Genomic DNA, 18,268 nt, shown 5'->3' on the forward strand with positions numbered 1-18,268 from the left:
GGGATTGTCCCCATACTCTTCAGACCACAGGGACCCTTTTTCCCAATCCCTCTTGCCTCAAAGATGACGTTTCTCTTGGAATTTCAGCTGCTTGGGAGCCACCACCATGCAGCTCTGCAGTAGGGCTGCCCTCAGAGCAGAGCTGGGAAATAAAGAAAAAAAAAAATCTGACCATTCCCCCCATACTCTCCAGCTTGCATGGCCCTTTTCCTGATCCTTTGGCCAAAAAAACAGTTTCTCTGCAAGTTTTCGCTGCTTGCAGTTCTGCAGCTAGGGCTGCCTTTGAGTCAAAGCCAGGAGACAAAACAAGGGGGAGAAATACCTTGGAAACTCACCCTCTGTGTGGGTTGCTTCTTCAAACTTATCCAATCTTGGCTGGCATTGGAAGTTTCCTCTTTTTAGATTTTTAAGACATGCTTTTTTTAATGTACTATAACTTTTTTCTTTTTAATTTCTTGAAATGTCTTTATTATGAAATATTCTAACTATACACACAGGAAGAGAGAATAATGTAATGAACACTTACATAACCACCACTCAACTTTATCAGCATCAACATAAAAAATATAGACAGATGAATCTCTAAGTAAAAGAAGGTTTCAGTTGGGAATAATGTATAAGAAGTAGGATTGCATCAGTTATTAACATTATTTTATATTGCTTTAGGGTTTTTTGTTTTTGTTTTTGTTTTGTTTTTTTTTTGAGACGGAGTCTTGCTCTGTCGCCCAGGCTGGAGTGCAGTGGCGCGATCTTGGTTCACTGCAAGCTCCGTCTCCCGGGTTCACACCATTCTCCTGCCTCAGCCTACCAAGTAGCTGGGACTACAGGCGCCTGCCACCATGCCCGGCTAATTTTTTGTATTTTTAGTAGAGATGGGGTTTCACCGTGTTAGCCAGAATGGTCTCGATCTCCTGACTTTGTGATCCGCCCGCCTCAGCCTCCCAAAGTGCTGGGATTACAGGTGTGAGCCACTGCGCCTGGCCGGTTTTTGGTTTTTTTTTGGAGACAGGATCTGCTCTGTTGCCTGGACTGGAGTGCAGTGGTGCAATCACACCTGATTGCAACCTCTGCCTGCTGGGCTAAGGCAATCCTCCCACCTCAGCCTCCCAAGTATTAATAGCTGGAACTACAGGCGTGTGCCACTACAACCCAGCTAATTTTTGTATTTTTTGTAGAAATGAGGTTTCACCATGTTGCCCAAGCTGGTCTTGATCTCCTGGGCTCAAGGAATCCACCCATCTAGGCCTCCCAAAGTGCTAGGATTACAGGCATGAGCCACCATGCCTGGCCTAACAGGCATGAGCCACCATGCCTGGCCTAACAGGCATGAGCCACCATGCCTCGCCTAAGGTGTTTTTTTTTTTTTTCTTTTTAGGAAGCAAATAATTATGGATTCATTTGCAGTCCCCTAAATATCTTTTTTGATCCCATTTCTTCCTTCCCTTTCTGTAGTTTATTACTGTCATGTATTTGGTGTTCTTCATATTTTCATTCATGGGTTAAAATTAATTCTGAGGGTTTTTAATTTTTATTTTGTAGAGACAGAGCCTCACTGTGTTGCCTGGGCTGGACTCAGACCCCTAGGCTCAAGTGATCCTTCCACCTTGGCCTCCCAAAGTGCTGGGATTACAGGTGTGAGCACCTGGCTTCTGAGGGCTTTTTTAATGCAATGTTTGCTGCTAGATCTTTAATTTTTCCTCACTTAATGCTATCTTAATATATTGTCTTTTTATTTATATTACTATATACAGTAACCAAGTTAATTCTTACACTATTAATTTTTTTATACTTAGGTTGAAATGAAGTTTATCTTCAATCTAGCCAGATTTTAAGAGGATAATATTAATGACATTACCAGTGTAAAAAAGGTTGCAAGGGACTATAAATAATTGAATCAATGATTTCAAGAGTTTTAGAGTATCAGTAAGCAAGTCTGTCCTGCCGATTGCAGTTATCTGTTTGTTAAATTGGGTCTCATAGGACTAATACAATATTAAAGATGATTTTTGAGTATGTACTTAATTTTTGAGTATATAATTTCTGTGAAAAATTGCATTTATCACCGAAGAAGACAAAAGCAGTAAATACAGATCCTGTATGGCAAAAGACAGGAAAAATGGGAAACAGATAAAAGAAGCAGAAAAATGAGAAGTGAAAAACAAAACAAAACCCACAGCAATTATGATAATAAACTCTCCTGGGAAAAGGCAGATATTCAGATTAGATTAGTAATAACAGCAACTATATGTGTTATAAGAGCCACATCTGAAACATAATGATACAGCTTTAAAACAAGACTGGGCAAAGATATGTGAAGTAAAGAAAAAGAAAGCAAGGGTGGTTGTATTACGAAAGTAAAAATCATTGAAAGATTAGAAGTTATATTGACAAAAGTATTAAAATATATAAAATAAAACTTAGAAATCTAATTGGTATAATATTTTAGAAAGCAATTCTGGAATATGAATCAATAGTCTGAAAAATAACCTGCTTCTAGGGACCAATGTGAAGAGTGCATTAAGACTTAAGTGTGAAGATGTACAACCCAGCACTATTAACAAAATATCCAGCAATAGAGAAAACATTAAATAAATTTTGGTATATTGTATTCAGCAAAATATGTAGCCTTTAAAAGTTGTATTTAAGAACTTAATGAGAAAGGAAACCTTTTTTTTTTTTGAGACAGAGTCTCGCTCTGTCGCTAGGCTGGAGTGCAGTGGTGTGATCTCGGCTCACGGCAACCTCTGCCTCCTGGGTTCAAGCAATTCTTCTGCCTCAGCCTCCCGAGTAGCTGGGACTACAGGTGCCCACTACCACGCCCAGCTAATTTTTGTATTTTTAGTAGAGATGGAGTTTCACTATGTTGGCCAGAGTGGTCTCCATCTGTTGACCTCATGATCTGCCTATCTCTACCTCCCAAAGTGTTGGGATTACAGGCATGAGCCACTGCACCAGGCCAGGAAAACATTTATGTAAGCAAAAGTATATGAGACAGCCAGGCGCAGTGGTTCATGCCTGTAATCCAAACAATTTGGGAGGCCAAGGTGGGTGAATCGCTTGAAACCAGGAGTTCGAGACTAGCCTGGGCAAGATGGCAAAACCCCATCTCTACAAAAAATTAAAAATTAGCCAGGTGCAGTGGCATGTGCCTGTAGTCCCAACTGCTCAGGAGGCTGAGGTAGGAGGATCGCTTAAGCCTGAGAGGTAGAGGATGCAGTGAGCCATGATTGCACCACTGCATTCCAGCCCGGGCAAAAGAGAGAGACCCTGTCTCAAAACAAAACAAAAAAAAGTGTATGAGACAGTATTATAGTATATAAGCTCAACTATGTAAAAATGTATTTGCATAGAAAAAAAAAGTAGATGAAAATTTGCCAGTATATTCATAATAGTTTATAAGTTGAAAGTATTATGGGGTGATTTTGTTTTTTGCCTTATACTTTTTCTGTTTTTTTCTGGATTGCCTACAGTGTACTTGTACTAATTTTTCTAATTATAAAAAAGTAATAAAAGAGTGTAGATACAGCTTATGGTAATTTTTTTTTTTTTACTTAATTTATATTTTAGATAACTATTTATATAGAATGGTTTTATAAATTATTTTAGCTTGAAAGATCAAATATACCCTAGAAGCTGATTCTGAAGTCTGATGTAAGCTCCAAATGATTTAGACTTTTCAAATACTTTAGAGATAAATTTTAGAGTAATTAAAATAAGAAATATAGTTATACTTTCATATCAATTTTTTTAATAGGGCTTTGCAATTTGCTGATGTAATTGTGTTATTTGGTGCCAGACTAAATTGGATTTTACATTTTGGACTGCCTCCAAGATATCAGCCAGATGTGAAGTTTATCCAGGTACTTAGAGAGGAGGAACTTAAAATCAGAAATGTCTGTGTTCATTATTCTCCCTATCAGCCATAATCAGCTCTGTTTTCTTCTTGATTTCTATAAAAAAAACTGTTATCTTTTTACACAAGTAGAATTTTATAAATTGTCTAACATAATTACAGGTACCAAAATAAGCTTCCTTTTCTAGCGTATGAAACATAATGTGCCACTTTACTTCTAGCCAGAAAACCTTTCAAAATCAAGTTTCAAATAGTTTAAAAAGCATAATTTGTCTTTTCTTCACAATTGAAGTATATTTAAAGGTAGAGAAAAGAGACTTAAGTAGGATGGTAGACTAGAACAAAACATTTGGCCTTGTTAGGGAGTGAGGTTTTCTTTCAGATGCCAAAACTTTCACCTTTCCGATGGGAATTTCTAAATGACACTGTTTTACATGTCATTAAACAGCATCCGGAATGTATTCTGACCTGTCTTTGATGATTCTTGTATCATTATGACCCACCTTATAAGCCAGTTTCTTTACTGGTGTGGAAAGTACTACATGCATAGTGGCATGCAAACCTTTTTGCCCTACACGGATTGGCCCCATTTTACTTGATGTTTTTGCTTGGTTGTTTTTGAGACAGCATCTTGGCTCTGTCACCCAGGCAGGAGTGCAGTGGCACGATAATGGCTAACTTCAACCTCAACCTCTCCAGCTTCAGTGATCCTCCCACCTCAGCTTCCTGACATGCTGGGACTATAGACGCGTACAACAATGCCTGGCTAATTTTAATTTTTTTGTAAAGACAAAGTCTCGCCACATTGCCCAGGCTGTTCTCAAACTCCTGGCCTCAAGCAATTCTATCTCAGCCTCCCAAAATGCTGGATTACAGACTTGAGCCACTGTGCTTGGGTTGCTTGATGTTTGATGCGCCAGCTACAGTTGCCCTTTTCCCAGTCTACCTTTTACTTCTTAAGGAGTCAACTTCTAATTGTTCCTTTCCCAGCTGAGCCCGTTGAGAACTAAAACAGCAGACAAGCAAGACGGAGTTACCTGGAAGATGCCAATACCTCTTGATTGCCCTCTTGATTATAGAATGAGATACATCCCCTTTGGGGTGGCTAAAGTATTCCTCTTTGCAGAAGCCATTTTCATTTGTCCATGGCCATCCAGACATGGAACTTCTGAGTAAATGGAGAAGTAATCGTGCCATGTTCTTGGAATGGTTCTCTAAATGTGGTTCCCTGGGCCAGGCGCATCAGCACCACCTGCGAAACCTGTTAGAAATGCACATTTCTGGACCCTACCCCAGACCTATTGAAATAAAAAACTCTGAGGTAGACTCCTACAGTTTATGGTTTATCAAGCCCAGAATATACCAGGTGACTCTGATATAAGCTCATATTTGAGAACCCACACTCTAGATAGGAATTCCAAATGTAATTCAATAGAACTTACTGATTAGTTGCAAAACTATAATTGATCAGGTCAAATGCGTTCCCTATGGGTATAATGAAGCAATACCACAATTCCATAGAGTAGATTTTCAAATGAGGGGAGATAATGAGGCTCACTATACTAGCTATAATACTAATATAGTTCTATGGACTTTCACTTTTTTTTATTAAGGAACTTATGAATATCAAATCTTTATCATGTATTCTGTATACACAGTTCATTTATTCAGTCGTAATTGACTTCTTACATATTTTTCAGAATAAACATGGGTTGTTCTTTAGCCTTGTCTCTTTTTAGGTTGATATCTGTGCAGAAGAATTGGGTAATAATGTAAAGCCCGCTGTTACTTTGCTAGGAAACATAAATGCTGTCACTAAGCAGGTGAGAACTTTTGTTTTAGTTTATGTGGAGTGCTCTTTAGGGAATAGTCAATTCTTGAAAATGTTTTAATCTTGATTCAGTTGGTAACAGGTCTACTATTCATATCTGTTTTAAACAAAATGTATTATTGAAAACTATTCTTAAATACAACTTTGGAACTTGTTAAGTCCAACTTCTGGTACATAGCTCATTTTTATGTAAGTTAAGCATTTTTGGAAGGTGATTGAAAATGTAACATCTTTCAGTAGGCAAACAGTAATTTACTAAATTTACTAATTTACTAAATAGCATCCAGCTATCTGAAAAAGTATACCTTCCAAAGGAACTGAACTTACTGCCAAGAAATGGCTTAGCACTGGAAAAATCTAAAAGTATTTCTTCAGGTAAAAAAGAGCTTTTTACTCTTCAAACTAATCAGTGACTTTTCCAGGTTGTTATTATTTGTACATAGTTTGTACATTTCACTGTGACAGGAGATAAAATATAGTCACATTTATCACTTGATTTTGGATGATACAATTTGGTATTGTTGTCATGATTACACAATATAGGATGTAATCTCGAATCACATATTAAATCACTCTGAAGCATTTGGTCTGTACCATAGGAGTCCGTGGTTATTTGTTGGTTTTCCTACAAGAGTTCCGTGGAAGGAGTGGTTTTCCTTCCAGTGTCAAAGACCGAGGAGGGTCTCAGAGCCCCTGTTTGAGGTGTGGAGGAGGTAGCACTCCAGTCTGTCCTATGGGCATCCCAGCATCTGGCAGAAACCCACACTGTCCAAACAAAAGCCTTCCATGTTCCCCATTGATCTTCTGTCAGGTGCTTACTAACTGGAAGAAAAAAAGAGTCTGAGTAATGTGAAGGGTAGTATGGCCGTATAGTCTTCTTTAAGAAGATGTTTCCGTGTTAATATGATTTAAATTTATTTTTAAAAAGCAGACTGGGCATGGTGGCTCATCCCTGTAATCCCAGCACTTTGGGAGGCTGAGACAGGTAGATCACCTGAGGTCAGGAGTTCGAGACCAGCCTGACCAACATGGTGAAACTTCATCTCTACTAAAAATACAAAAATTAGCTGAGAGTGGTGGCAGGCACCTGTAGTCCCAGCTACTCAGGAGGTTGAGGCAGAAGAATTGCTTGAACCTGGGAGGCGGAGGTTGCAGTGAGCTGAGATTGCGCCACTGCACTCCAACCTGGGTGACAGAATGAGACTTCATCTCAAAAAAAGAAAAAAAGCAAAGAAAAAGTTTATGTGTTTGTGGTTTTTTTTTTTTTTTTTTTAGCTTTTAGAGGAACTTGATAAAACACCATGGCAGTATCCTCCAGAGAGCAAGTGGTGGAAAACTCTGAGAGAAAAAATGAAGAGCAATGAAGCTGCATCCAAGGTAAAATGGGACCTACTGAAGCTCAAGAACAGGTCAGGCTCATGATTCAGTTACTTCTGCCATCATGTGACATGTGCATTCCTAAAAATCACCTTGCTGTGCAAAATTGTGCAGTGAAAACCCCAGGGCTCAGGGAAAAAGGGATTTAGTGGCACAACTCTCAAAAACTTTGTGTAACATAAAAATAAGATAAGAACCTAATGTTTTAAACATGTTAAATGGTTAAGAAATATATGCCAATGAATATAGCATTTTACCTTGAAAAAGACCTGAAGTTTCTGAAAGGTTGTAGCTTGTGAGTTACTGTGAGCTGGTGAAAGGAAGGTGATCAGACATTGGATGGAAAGTGATAATAGTGGAAGTGGATGGGTGTGTCTTCAGTTTGATGTTGGCATAGAACATCACAATTAAACACCTATAATCCTAGTGCTTTAGGAGGCCAAGGCAGTAAGATCACTTGAGGCCTGGAGTTTGAGACCAACCTGGGCATAGCAAGACCTTGTCTCTACAAAAAAAAAAAAAAATTAGCCAGATGTGGTGGCACACACCCGTTGTCTTGTCTCCTCAGGAGGCTGAGGTTGGAGGATTGCTTGAGTCTAGGAGTTGAGGTGGCAGTGCAGTAGATCATGCCACTGCACTCAAACCTGGGTGACAGAGTGAGACCCTGTCTCTAAAAGAAAAACAAATTAACTATTAAGTGTTTTTTTTTTTTTTTTGAATCCTTAAATCTTGAGTTGAGATGTTTTTCTGCTTTTAAGATATAGGTTCTTCCGGGCGTGCTATTATAATAGCTGTTTCATAAAAATTGAAATTTTGATCCAATGTATAGCCTTCTTTTTTATTTAACTTTTGTATCACTACTGGAAATTTTTTTGCAGCTCTCTCATTTGCACTCTTGGCTTTGCCTGGTAGCTAAGGTTTTGGAAATTGTAGTGATACTAGAAACCATCAAGCTATCTACTGCTAGCACTAAAATCAGTCAGTGCTGCAGGATTTGGCGATTTCTAGTAAAGTGTGTGTGTGTGTGTGTGTGCATGCGTGTGCATGCACACATGTGCGTGTGTGTGTGTGCATGTGTGTGCGTATTGTGCTTTCCCTATGTGAGAAAGGTGTTTTTTTTTATTGTTTTGTGTATTCCTATGTATCTTTGTTCAGCCGGGGGCAGTTTTCTGTGTCTTATGTATGTTTCCACCAGTGTTTCTTACTGGTGGAATCATGCATAAGCAAATATAAAATTTGAGTTATGCTCACTTGGTTCCCTAATATATCAATTGTCTTAGAATAAATTCACATTTTCGCATCAAGCATTATAGCAGAATTGATTGTACATGAATCTATCTTACATTGGAATTTTTTTTTTTTTTTTTTTTTTTTTTTGTGACAGAGTCTCGCTCTGTCGCCAGGCTAGAGGGCTAGAGTGCAATGGCGTGATCTGAGCTCACTGCAACCTCCGCCTCCCAGGTTCAAGCGATTCTTTTGCATCAGCCTCCCAAGTAGCTGGGACTACAGACACACGCCACCACGCCCAGCTAATTTTTGTATTTTTAGTAGAGATGGGGTTTCACCATGTTGGCCAGGATGGTCTTGATCTCTTGACCTTGTGATCCGCCCGCCTCGGCCTCCCAAAGTGCTGGGATTACAGGCATGAGCCACCGTGCCTGGCCTACATTGGAATTTTAATCAGTGACTGTTTCTATCCGGAGCCAGTCTTTTTTTTTTTTTCTCAGTTGGAGTTTCGCTCTTGTTGCCCAGGCTGGAGTGCAGTGGCGCGATCTCGGTTCACTGCAACCTCTGCCTTGCAGCTTCAAGCGATTCTCCTGCCTCAGCCTCCCGAGTAGCTGGGATTACTGGTACCCGGCACCATGCCTGGCTACTTTTTTTTTTTTTTTTTTTTTGAGATGGAGTCTTGCTTTTGTTGCCCAGGCTGGAGTGCAATGGCATGAGCTTGGCTCACCGCACCCTCTGCCTCCTGGGTTCATGCGATTCTCCTGCCTCAGCCTCCCGAGTAGCTGGATTACAGGCATGTGCCACCATGCCCGACTAATTTTGTATTTTTAGTAGAGACAGAGCTTCTCCATGTTGGTCAGGCTGGTCTCAAACTCCCGACCTCAGGTGATCTGCCCACCTCGGCCTCCCAAAGTGCTGGGATTACAGGCGTGAGCCACCGCACCAAGCCAATTTTTGTATTTTTTTTAGTAGAGACAGGGTTTCACCATGTTGGCCAGGATGGTCTCGAACTCCTAACTTTGTGATCCGCCCACCTCGGCCTCCCAAAGTGCTGAGATTGCAGGCGTGAGCTACCATGCCCGGCCACCAGTCTCAATTTTATTTCCTGAGTCATATCATGACTAATCTTTTCTTTCGCATAGGAACGATGTTGGTTTAAGATAGAAGGGACTTGCCTTTCTTCTTTGGTGCAGGAGTATAGGAGGGTCCCTCTTTACCTTGGGTATAATCTCCAACAGAACAAAGTAGCATAGGTGAAGAGGCAGTCCTGGGGCCAGATGGGACTGTTGCTGCTAAAGCTCTCTATGGCTTTTTCTCAGCCCTGAAAGGCATGTGGCTAGACAAAGGTGTTTACCTTGCTGTTTTTCTCTCCATTCAGGGACTCTTTAGAATAGTGGGGGTAACATATCTCCTTTACTCTTAAGTGTATTGGGGGAAAAACTAGATTTTCAGATTGTATTCTAAAATCGTGACATTTTAAGTTTAGGGTCGTAGTTCAGATGAAAATATTCTGGAATAAATTTCACTTTTTCTAAGGCACGGTTTTCCTAAGAGTGCTCAAATGAGAACATTTAGTTTTATTTAACCCAGTGCTTCCCAGCTGTCTTTACTATAGGACTTCTCAGAGTCTTTAATACGCTCTTGTGCATTGCAGATCTCCAAGAGGAGGGATATTCCCAAGCTTATTTAATTGTGTTCCCAACTGAGACTGTGGGACATATGTCCCCCAGGGCTGTTCACAGGTCAGCCAGCTTCTCAGAGTGGCCATTTTATAGCCATTTGGAAACCTTGTAGCTTGTAGTTGTTGCGTATTTCCAAATAAGTTTGATAGTAGCTTATTAACATTGGTTATTTTCATTGTATCTCAATTTAATTTGATTATATTCCCATCTACTTTTCAGGAACTAGCTTCTAAAAAATCCCTGCCTATGAATTATTACACAGTATTCTACCATGTTCAAGAACAACTACCTAGAGACTGTTTTGTGGTAAGCGAAGGAGCAAATACTATGGACATTGGACGGACTGTGCTTCAGAACTACCGTCCTCGTCACAGGTAAGACTTCTAAAGAAGAAGTCGTAATTCATTATAATGTGTTTAATATGAAACTATAATAGTGCAGATTAAGAAGACATTTGAGAATTAATACATGTTTAGTATGTAAGGACATATTTCATAAAAGTATCCTTAGGTGAGGTTTTGTAGAGTTTTTATGCTTGATGTGTTCTTGGTATTGTGATAATTGTTTACTTAGTGTTCTAGGAATATGTTTATAGTCTTCCAAGCAAACATGAGTGGCTTTTTTCTATCCTTGACAAATTAGTTCCTAGAAGCCTAAAGATTTTATATTGAAGAAAGAGAATGTTTTTATGGTTCTTCATTTTTCCATCAACCATATAAATATGACTAGAAGGTTTGTGCCAACCCCATTGTCTATGACATGCCCCAGAGGGTTTCATTTTAGCTTTGTTCTCCAACAGGCTTGATGCTGGTACTTTCGGAACAATGGGAGTTGGTTTAGGATTTGCTATTGCAGCTGCCATGGTGGCTAAAGATAGAAGCCCTGGGCAACGGGTCATCTGTGTGGAAGGAGACAGTGCATTTGGGTTTTCTGGCATGGAGGTGGAAACCATCTGCAGGTAAAACATCATCCTGAATCAGAGCATTTGATTCTCTAGAATATGAAAAATGACACACAAGACCTAGTCACCTGACAAATACCAAGTGTTCACCAGGTGCCCTGTGCATAGCACTGTGTTGTGTCCTGAGGATGCTAGTGGCAGTAACCCACGGTCTTTCTCTTGCAGAACCGTATCTTTCTGGCCTCCTCACTGTATGGTAAAAACCTGTAAAACTGTGGGGAGTGGTCTTAAGGTCACTGAGAAAAAAATGTTGGGGACTGAAAGAAGCTTGTTTCCTGTGGGAAATAGCGAGTGTGGTGGTTAAGAGCATGGCTTCTGCCAGGCGTGGTGGCTCACACCTGTAATCCCAGCCCTTTGGGAGGCCAAGGCAGGCAGATCACTTTAGGTCAGGAGTTCAAGACTAGCCTGGCCAACATGGTGAAATCCCATCTCTACTAAATATACAAAAAAAAAAAAAAAATTAGCCAGATGTGGTGATGCATGCCTGTAATCCCAGCTACTTGGGAGGCTGAGGCAGAAGAATTGCTTGAACTGGGAAGTGGAGGTTGCAGTGAGCTGAAATCGCACCACTGCACTCCAGCCTGGGTGACAGAGTGAGACTCCATCTCAAAAAAAAAAAAACAAAAAAAGGCAGCATGGCTTGTGGGACAAATGGCCTGGATTTAAATACTGGTTCTATCAAGTCAGAGCCATGTGACTTTAAGTCGCTTAACCAAGGCTGGGCGTGGTAGCTCACGCCTGTAATCCCACCACTTTGGGTGGCTGAGGTGGGCAGATCACCTGAGGTCAGGAGTTAGAGACCAGTCTGACCAACATGGTAAAACCCCATCTCTACTAAAAATACAAAAAATAGCCAGATGTGGTGGCGCATGCCTATAGTTCCAGCTGTTTGGGAGGCTGAGGCAGGAGAATCGCTTGAACCTGGGAGGTGTAGGTTGCAGTGAGCCAAGATCGCACCACTGCACTCTAGCCTGGGTGACAGAGCAAGACTCCATCTCAAAAAAAAAAAAAAAGAGTCACTTAACCAAGCCTCAGTCTCCTCTCTTCTAAAGCAGGAATGGTATCCTTTAGGCAGAAATTCCTTGAAAAAGAAAAAAGGAATAGTTCCTACCTTAGAAAGATGAGTATGAGAAACAAATGAGATAATCCAAGCAATTTTTTTTTTCAACATGGGGTCTTGCTTTGTCACCCAGACTGGAGTGGAATGGCACAATTGCGGCTCACTGCAACCTCAATCACCCAAGTTCAAAGATCCTGCCTCCTTAGCCTTCTGAGTAGCTGGGATCACAGGCATGCACCACCATGCTTTGCCATATTGGCCACACTGGTCTCACATTTCTAAGCTCAAGCAATCCACCCGCCTTGGCCTCTCTAAGTGCTAGAATTACAGGTGTGAGCCACCATGCTTGGCCCCAGCTAAATTCTGAGGTGATGCTCAGTGAACATGAGTCATTTGGATCATGTGTGTAGTTATGAGAATTCATGGAGAAACTCATGAATTGTAGATCCTAACTATAGAAGGATGGGGGTTTTATTTTTCCAGCTATATTTAAACTGTAGTAAAAACCATTCTATTCTTAGCTAGGGCTCTTATTAGGGCTTTTGTGAATCATGTTTTGGGGTGGGCAAAGCTTTGGTAGATAAAACGTTCAAGATTTGGGAAGGTATAGTTGTCCCTCTATATCCATGGGGGATTGGTTCCAGGACCTTCCTCAAATACCAAAATCCAAGGATGCTCAAGTAAGTCCCTGATATAAAATGGTGCAGTATTTGCAAATAACCTATGCATATCCCCCCATATATTTTTAATGATCTCTAGATTACTTTAAAATACTGAATACAATATGAATGCTATATAAATAATTGTTGTGCTGTATTGCTTAGGGAATAATGACAAGAACACAGTCTGTGTATGTTGAGTACAGACCCAATTTTTTTTCCCAAATATTTTTGACCCGTAATTGGTTAAATCCATGGATGCAGAACTCAGATAATGAGGTCTGACTGTATATGTCTGTTAGAGTGTCTTTATTGACAACCAAGTGATACACACAAAAAAGATGACTTATGGGGAAGTCAGCCTTTTAGTGGATAATGATTCCTTTTGAGCATGGAGAGCAAATAATTACCATAGTCCTGTTATTTAACAGTATGCAGTTTAGTTTTGTTTTTACCACTTGCCCTTGGAAATTGTGTTAGAAAATAAAATCTACATTCTTTTCAGTCAATAACATTTAATCAACCTTTTCTTTTTTGTCTTTGCTATACTGTTTAGCACATTGTTAAATACTCCTTTTCTGTACTAATTACACCATGTAATGTGTTTCTGATTATGGGTGTGGTAGTTTGAGTGCAGATTGTGTGTGTTAGTCACTTGTGTATCTCCCACAGCATCTAGCAAGGGCTGGGTGTCTGTGGGGAGCTCAGTAAGTAGAAAGGTACTTTTCAAACACTGTTCCTAGGAACCAACTAGAAGTGGTACTTTAGAGAGTATTAAATAGGGAAGGTGTTCTTCATATACCATCTAGACTTATAAAAACCCAGATTCAGAAAAGCTCAGTGATTTGTCTGAGGTTCATAGCTAATAGCTAAAGGACTATCAACTCTTTTTTTTTTTTTTTTTTTTTCTGAGATGGAGTCTTGCTCTGTTACCCAGGCTAGAGTGCAGTGGTGCGATCTTGGCTCACTGCAACCTACACCTCCCAGGTTCAAGCGATTCTCTTGCCTCAGCCTCCTGAGTAGCTGGGACTACAGGCACATGCCACCATGCCCAGCTAATTTTTGTATTTTTAGTAGAGACGGAGTTTCACCGTATTGGCCAGGCTCGTCTTGAACTCCTGACCTTGTGATCTGTCCGCCTCAGCCTCCCAAAGTGCTGGGATTGCAGGCATGAGCCATCGTGCCCAGCCAGGACTAACAACTCTTAATCTTGCATTCTTTTTGCCTTTTCATGATGTTTCTGTTAATTATTTGATGTTCTCTCTTAGGATAATTAATGCTTGGTTTTTAGTCTTCCTCTAATAATACAAAAAGCTTATAGAAAACTATTCATTTTAAAGTTAAAATTTCAACCCAAAGAAAAGAAATTACTTTAAAATGAAGAATGATTTCCTTCATATTTTACTCTCACTTTAGGTACAACTTGCCAATCATACTCTTGATAGTGAATAACAATGGGATTTACCAAGGTTTTGATACAGATACTTGGAAAGAAATGTTAAAATTTCGAGGTGCTACTGCAGTGTAAGTAACCAAGACCAATGTCTGTTTACTTTCTCTTACCCATTTTAATCTCTTTTAAAAAAGTCTTCTATATTGGCAGTAATGTGCCTACATGGTATGAGTATTGTCTGTTTTGATTGTCAGCCCTTCTAAAGAGCAGGAATCCTGTCTTAGTTCCTCTTTGCACAAATATCCATGATTAGGTGCTTCAATAAATAGTTAATAATCAGGGAGCCACTGAAGACTCAGATAAATGAGTGTGATGTCTGAGCCTTGTTAGTGAAAAGGCTTATTGCAAAATGCTCCCAGGACTGGGAGCAATAGTAGGACTACTATTCCTGTTGCACCATGTAGAAATGTGGATGTTTACATATTATTTATGTTCCAGAGGTCTACCTTTCATTCACCACTTAGCTAAATCTTGATCATCTGATGGCAGAGCCAGATTAAGACAGTATTGTAGCTGGCCATAGAATGTGAGACAGATGTGAATTTATGAGCCACCCTTGGGGTGGAACAGGATATGGGTGTGTCTATTTATGCCTCACTAACTTTATTTGTTGTTTTCTTGTTATTTGTTGTTTTGCAGTAATCTTTTTTTTTTCATGTTTTTCTTCTGGATTCATAATAGTTGATAGTGTAGCCTGTGCTGTCTAGTATAGTAGCCACTAGGCATGTTGCAACTGTTGCAATTTAGATTTAAATTACTTCAAATTAAATGAAATTAAAAATTTAGTTCCTCAGTTCAGTCACATTTCAAGTCCTCACAGCAACAGGTAGATAGTGGCTACTGTCTTGGATGGCACAGGTTTAAAACATTTCTATCATCACAGAAAGTTCTATTGGACATTGCTATATAGATAATTATAAATATAGGAAAAACTTGGTGTACTGGCATCTCAGCTTAAGTGTTGAAGATAAAAGTATGCCTTTCAGTTCAGCTGAAATTTTTTTAATGAAGTATTTCAGAGAATGACTTTTTTTTCTACAAGGTTTAAGATTTAAATTTCATTGACTCATGACCTTGTTTTTCAGGGTCCCTCCAATGTGTTTGCTGCCAAATTCACATTATGAGCAAGTCATGACTGCATTTGGAGGCAAAGGGTATTTTGTACAAACACCAGAAGAACTCCAAAAATCCCTGAGGCAGAGCCTAGCAGACACAACTAAACCTTCTCTTATCAACATCATGATTGAGCCACAAGCCACACGGAAGGCCCAGGTAAATACAGTTGCTAAGCAGAAAGCAAGAAATGCATCTGCTTCCCCTATCCCCCTCCAAAAAGTATCTACCAAACAGAACACGCTCTATCATCCACAGAGGTCTTTCTAAACCATTTCTGAGTTTGGCAGTTTCATGTGTTTGTTCGGTGAATATTGAGATATGTGTTAGGTGCTACAAATAGCATGGTGAGCCAAACCAGGCTCAGTCCTCACCTTCATGGAGCTTTTATAGTCTGGTAGGGGAGAGGGACAGTCTGGTAACCTCATAACTGAACATACTACGACAGAGTGAAGCAATTGCTTGGAAGGAAAGGAACCCAGTTCTAAGCAAACGTACCAAAAAGGAATCAGATTTATGTTGAGGTTACAGGGAAGGCTTCTCAGAGGAGGTGATTCTTAAACGGAGATCAGAAGGATAAGCAGAGACTAACTCGGCAAAGGGGAGAGGGAAGAGATGTGCAACAGGCTCTGTAGCAAGAGGAAAGAGGAAGCATGGCAAGTCTGAGGAAGAGGGAGATGCAACTGTAATACGAGGATTTGTGCAGGTACATTCAAAATTAGTTACTTTGACCTCTAAGGTGAAACTACAGTGTTGATTACAGCAGTAAAGTAAATGACAAAGTTCATAGCATGAGCCTCTCCTATCCCAGAGTAAGTTGCATTTCATACTTAATTTTCTACTGCCATCCTGGTTCTGCCACTTGCCTCCTCATATAACCTGTCTTCCGTGCGAACACTTTGCGTATCAGCCACTCTTTTCAGAGCAGATATTTTTTTCAAGTACTTTCTGTCTTGGTTCTTATACATATGGGATCTCTTTTGTAAACAAAGCAGTGGATGAATGAGTAAACAGATACCTGGATAATCAATGAAATATAAATTAACTAATTTAGACACTAAAATGTATAGAATTCTACTGAAATTCTATTTGTGTAAAAACAGATTTCAACGACTTTGGCATTTACTTCCTAGCAGAGAGAGGAGATACTCAAGAAGCCTAGTGATGAGGAAGATGAATGCAGAAAAACTAGGCCAGTAAGCTGAAGGGCAGGGGGCATTAGCAGGGATTTCTGTGGCGCAAACAGACAGACTGTTTTAAGGGAGGGTCAGCTACTTTCAGAATCTATGTGTACTCCTGTGGGTTTGTGGATTGCTTTTTCTTTTTTTAAGCTCTATTTAAAATGATTTATGCTAGTCAGACACTCAATAGACAGGCTTCATGGATTTATAACTAGGTTTATACTTTCCAGTGACTGGGTTGTTAGTTTGGTAACCAAAAACACCCTCCTCCGGGCATCAGGCCATCGGAGCACTGGGGAAACTAAAGCCACTATAAGAAGCTTAATGAATACATATAATCTTGATGGCTGGGCACGGTAATCCCAGCCCTTTGGGATGCCGAGGTGGGCGGATCACTTGAAGCCGAGAGTTTGAGACCTGCCTGGCCGACATGGTGAAACCTGTCTCTACTAAAAATACAAAAATTAACTAGGCATGGTGGTGCATGTCTGTAATCCCGGCTACTCAGGAGGTGGAGGCACGAGAATCGCTTGAACCCGTGAGGTGGAGATTGCAGTGAGCTAAGATTGTGCCACTGCACTCCAATCTGGGTGACAGTGAGACTGTCTTTCAAAATAATAATAATCATCATCATCATCATCTTGAGACCTATGTTAATCACAGAAAAGCCCTAACAAATTCTGTCATCTCTGCTAGTGAGTTCACGCTGTTGATTTGTTTCCAATGATCTGTTCTACAATTTCTCTATGAATTTTGTTTGGATATTGCTGGAGAAATATGAGTTCTCATCTTCCTCTTTTGCAATTCTATGAGGATTATCTTTATATTTCTTACATTTATCACTTTGAAATTATTTATTTTCATTCCAGTGGAATTTACATACATTATACTTTCCAAACTGTTGATTTCTGTCTGTCTGTCCATCTGCCATTTATCATTGATTCTCAGTGTAGGCTGGCCACTTCCTGCCTCAATATGGGAATGCCTATATCTGTGCCTGTGTCCAGGCCATATGTGTAGGATGGTGTTAGTTCTGGAAAAGACTTCCGTGCACAGTTCTTCCCACTCATGTTCTCAGACCCAGGAGCTCAGCCCTCTGTGGGCCTCCTTTATCTCCCTTCTCCTTCTGAGTGTACTTCTGGTTCTTTTAGACTATAGTTTTTGTGCTTTGATAATTGTTAATGGAAGAGGACCCAGAATGCCATTTTAGATTGTTTTATAGGACACAGCAGGAAGATTCACTAATAGGTTTTTAGGTCCTTTTTGGGAAAAGCACCAGAACAAAGACAAACCTCATTTTGCCACCATTGTGTAGGACTTTTAGGTTTTAGAACAAGTGAAACAATGAGGATATAATTTCAGACAATCATTTCTTTTGACTGAATGTTTGTTGTCTTCTTTTTCTAGGATTTTCATTGGCTGACCCGCTCTAATATGTAAATAAAGACGCCAGTTGGTGGTCTTGAGTTTTCTCTTTCTTGCAAGATGAAATTTTATTTTCCACAGCAAAATTACTCTACTGTTAAAATTGTGCAAAATAAAATAAACATTTTAAAATGACATTTTACAGTAAAGGAATTGATTAAAAACAGAAAAAGTTAGAAAAAGTAACAGAAAAAGTTATTCTGCCACAAAACTACTTACAGATGAATGGAGAGCTTTTATTACATAATAGCATTGTAACTGCCTAAATGTTGATTTACATATCAATATTATTTTACTGCTATAGCTTGGATTTTTGTTCCCCAAAACCTCATGTAGAAATTTGATCCCCAGTGGTGGAGGTAGGGCCTAATGGGAGGTGTTTGGGTCATGGGGATGGATCACTCATGAAAGGTTTGGTGAGTTCTCAGGGTAATGAGCTCTCCCTC

General features: G+C 39.8%; 1 protein-coding gene across 4 annotated transcripts in view; it reads left to right on the forward strand.

The window, feature by feature from the left end:
* Nucleotides 1-17,957, forward strand: part of HACL1 (2-hydroxyacyl-CoA lyase 1) — a 39,200-nt gene extending 21,243 nt beyond the window's left edge. For 3 of the 4 annotated variants that reach the window (XM_054483195.2, XM_063661288.1, XM_054483198.2), the window contains 8 exons: nt 3,755-3,860; nt 5,593-5,676; nt 6,960-7,061; nt 10,190-10,344; nt 10,770-10,928; nt 14,067-14,174; nt 15,189-15,375; nt 17,805-17,957. In XM_054483195.2, coding sequence (XP_054339170.1) covers nt 3,755-3,860; nt 5,593-5,676; nt 6,960-7,061; nt 10,190-10,344; nt 10,770-10,928; nt 14,067-14,174; nt 15,189-15,375; nt 17,805-17,837 — 934 coding nt within the window. In that variant the 3' untranslated portion in view covers nt 17,838-17,957. The remainder of the gene's footprint in view (nt 1-3,754; nt 3,861-5,592; nt 5,677-6,959; nt 7,062-10,189; nt 10,345-10,769; nt 10,929-14,066; nt 14,175-15,188; nt 15,376-17,804) is intronic. The other variant, XM_054483196.2, reaches the window with a different exon arrangement.
* The last annotated feature ends 311 nt before the right edge of the window (nt 17,958-18,268 follow it).

This window comes from Pongo pygmaeus, chromosome 2 (assembly GCF_028885625.2).
Source record: "Pongo pygmaeus isolate AG05252 chromosome 2, NHGRI_mPonPyg2-v2.0_pri, whole genome shotgun sequence".
NCBI lineage: Eukaryota > Metazoa > Chordata > Mammalia > Primates > Hominidae > Pongo > Pongo pygmaeus.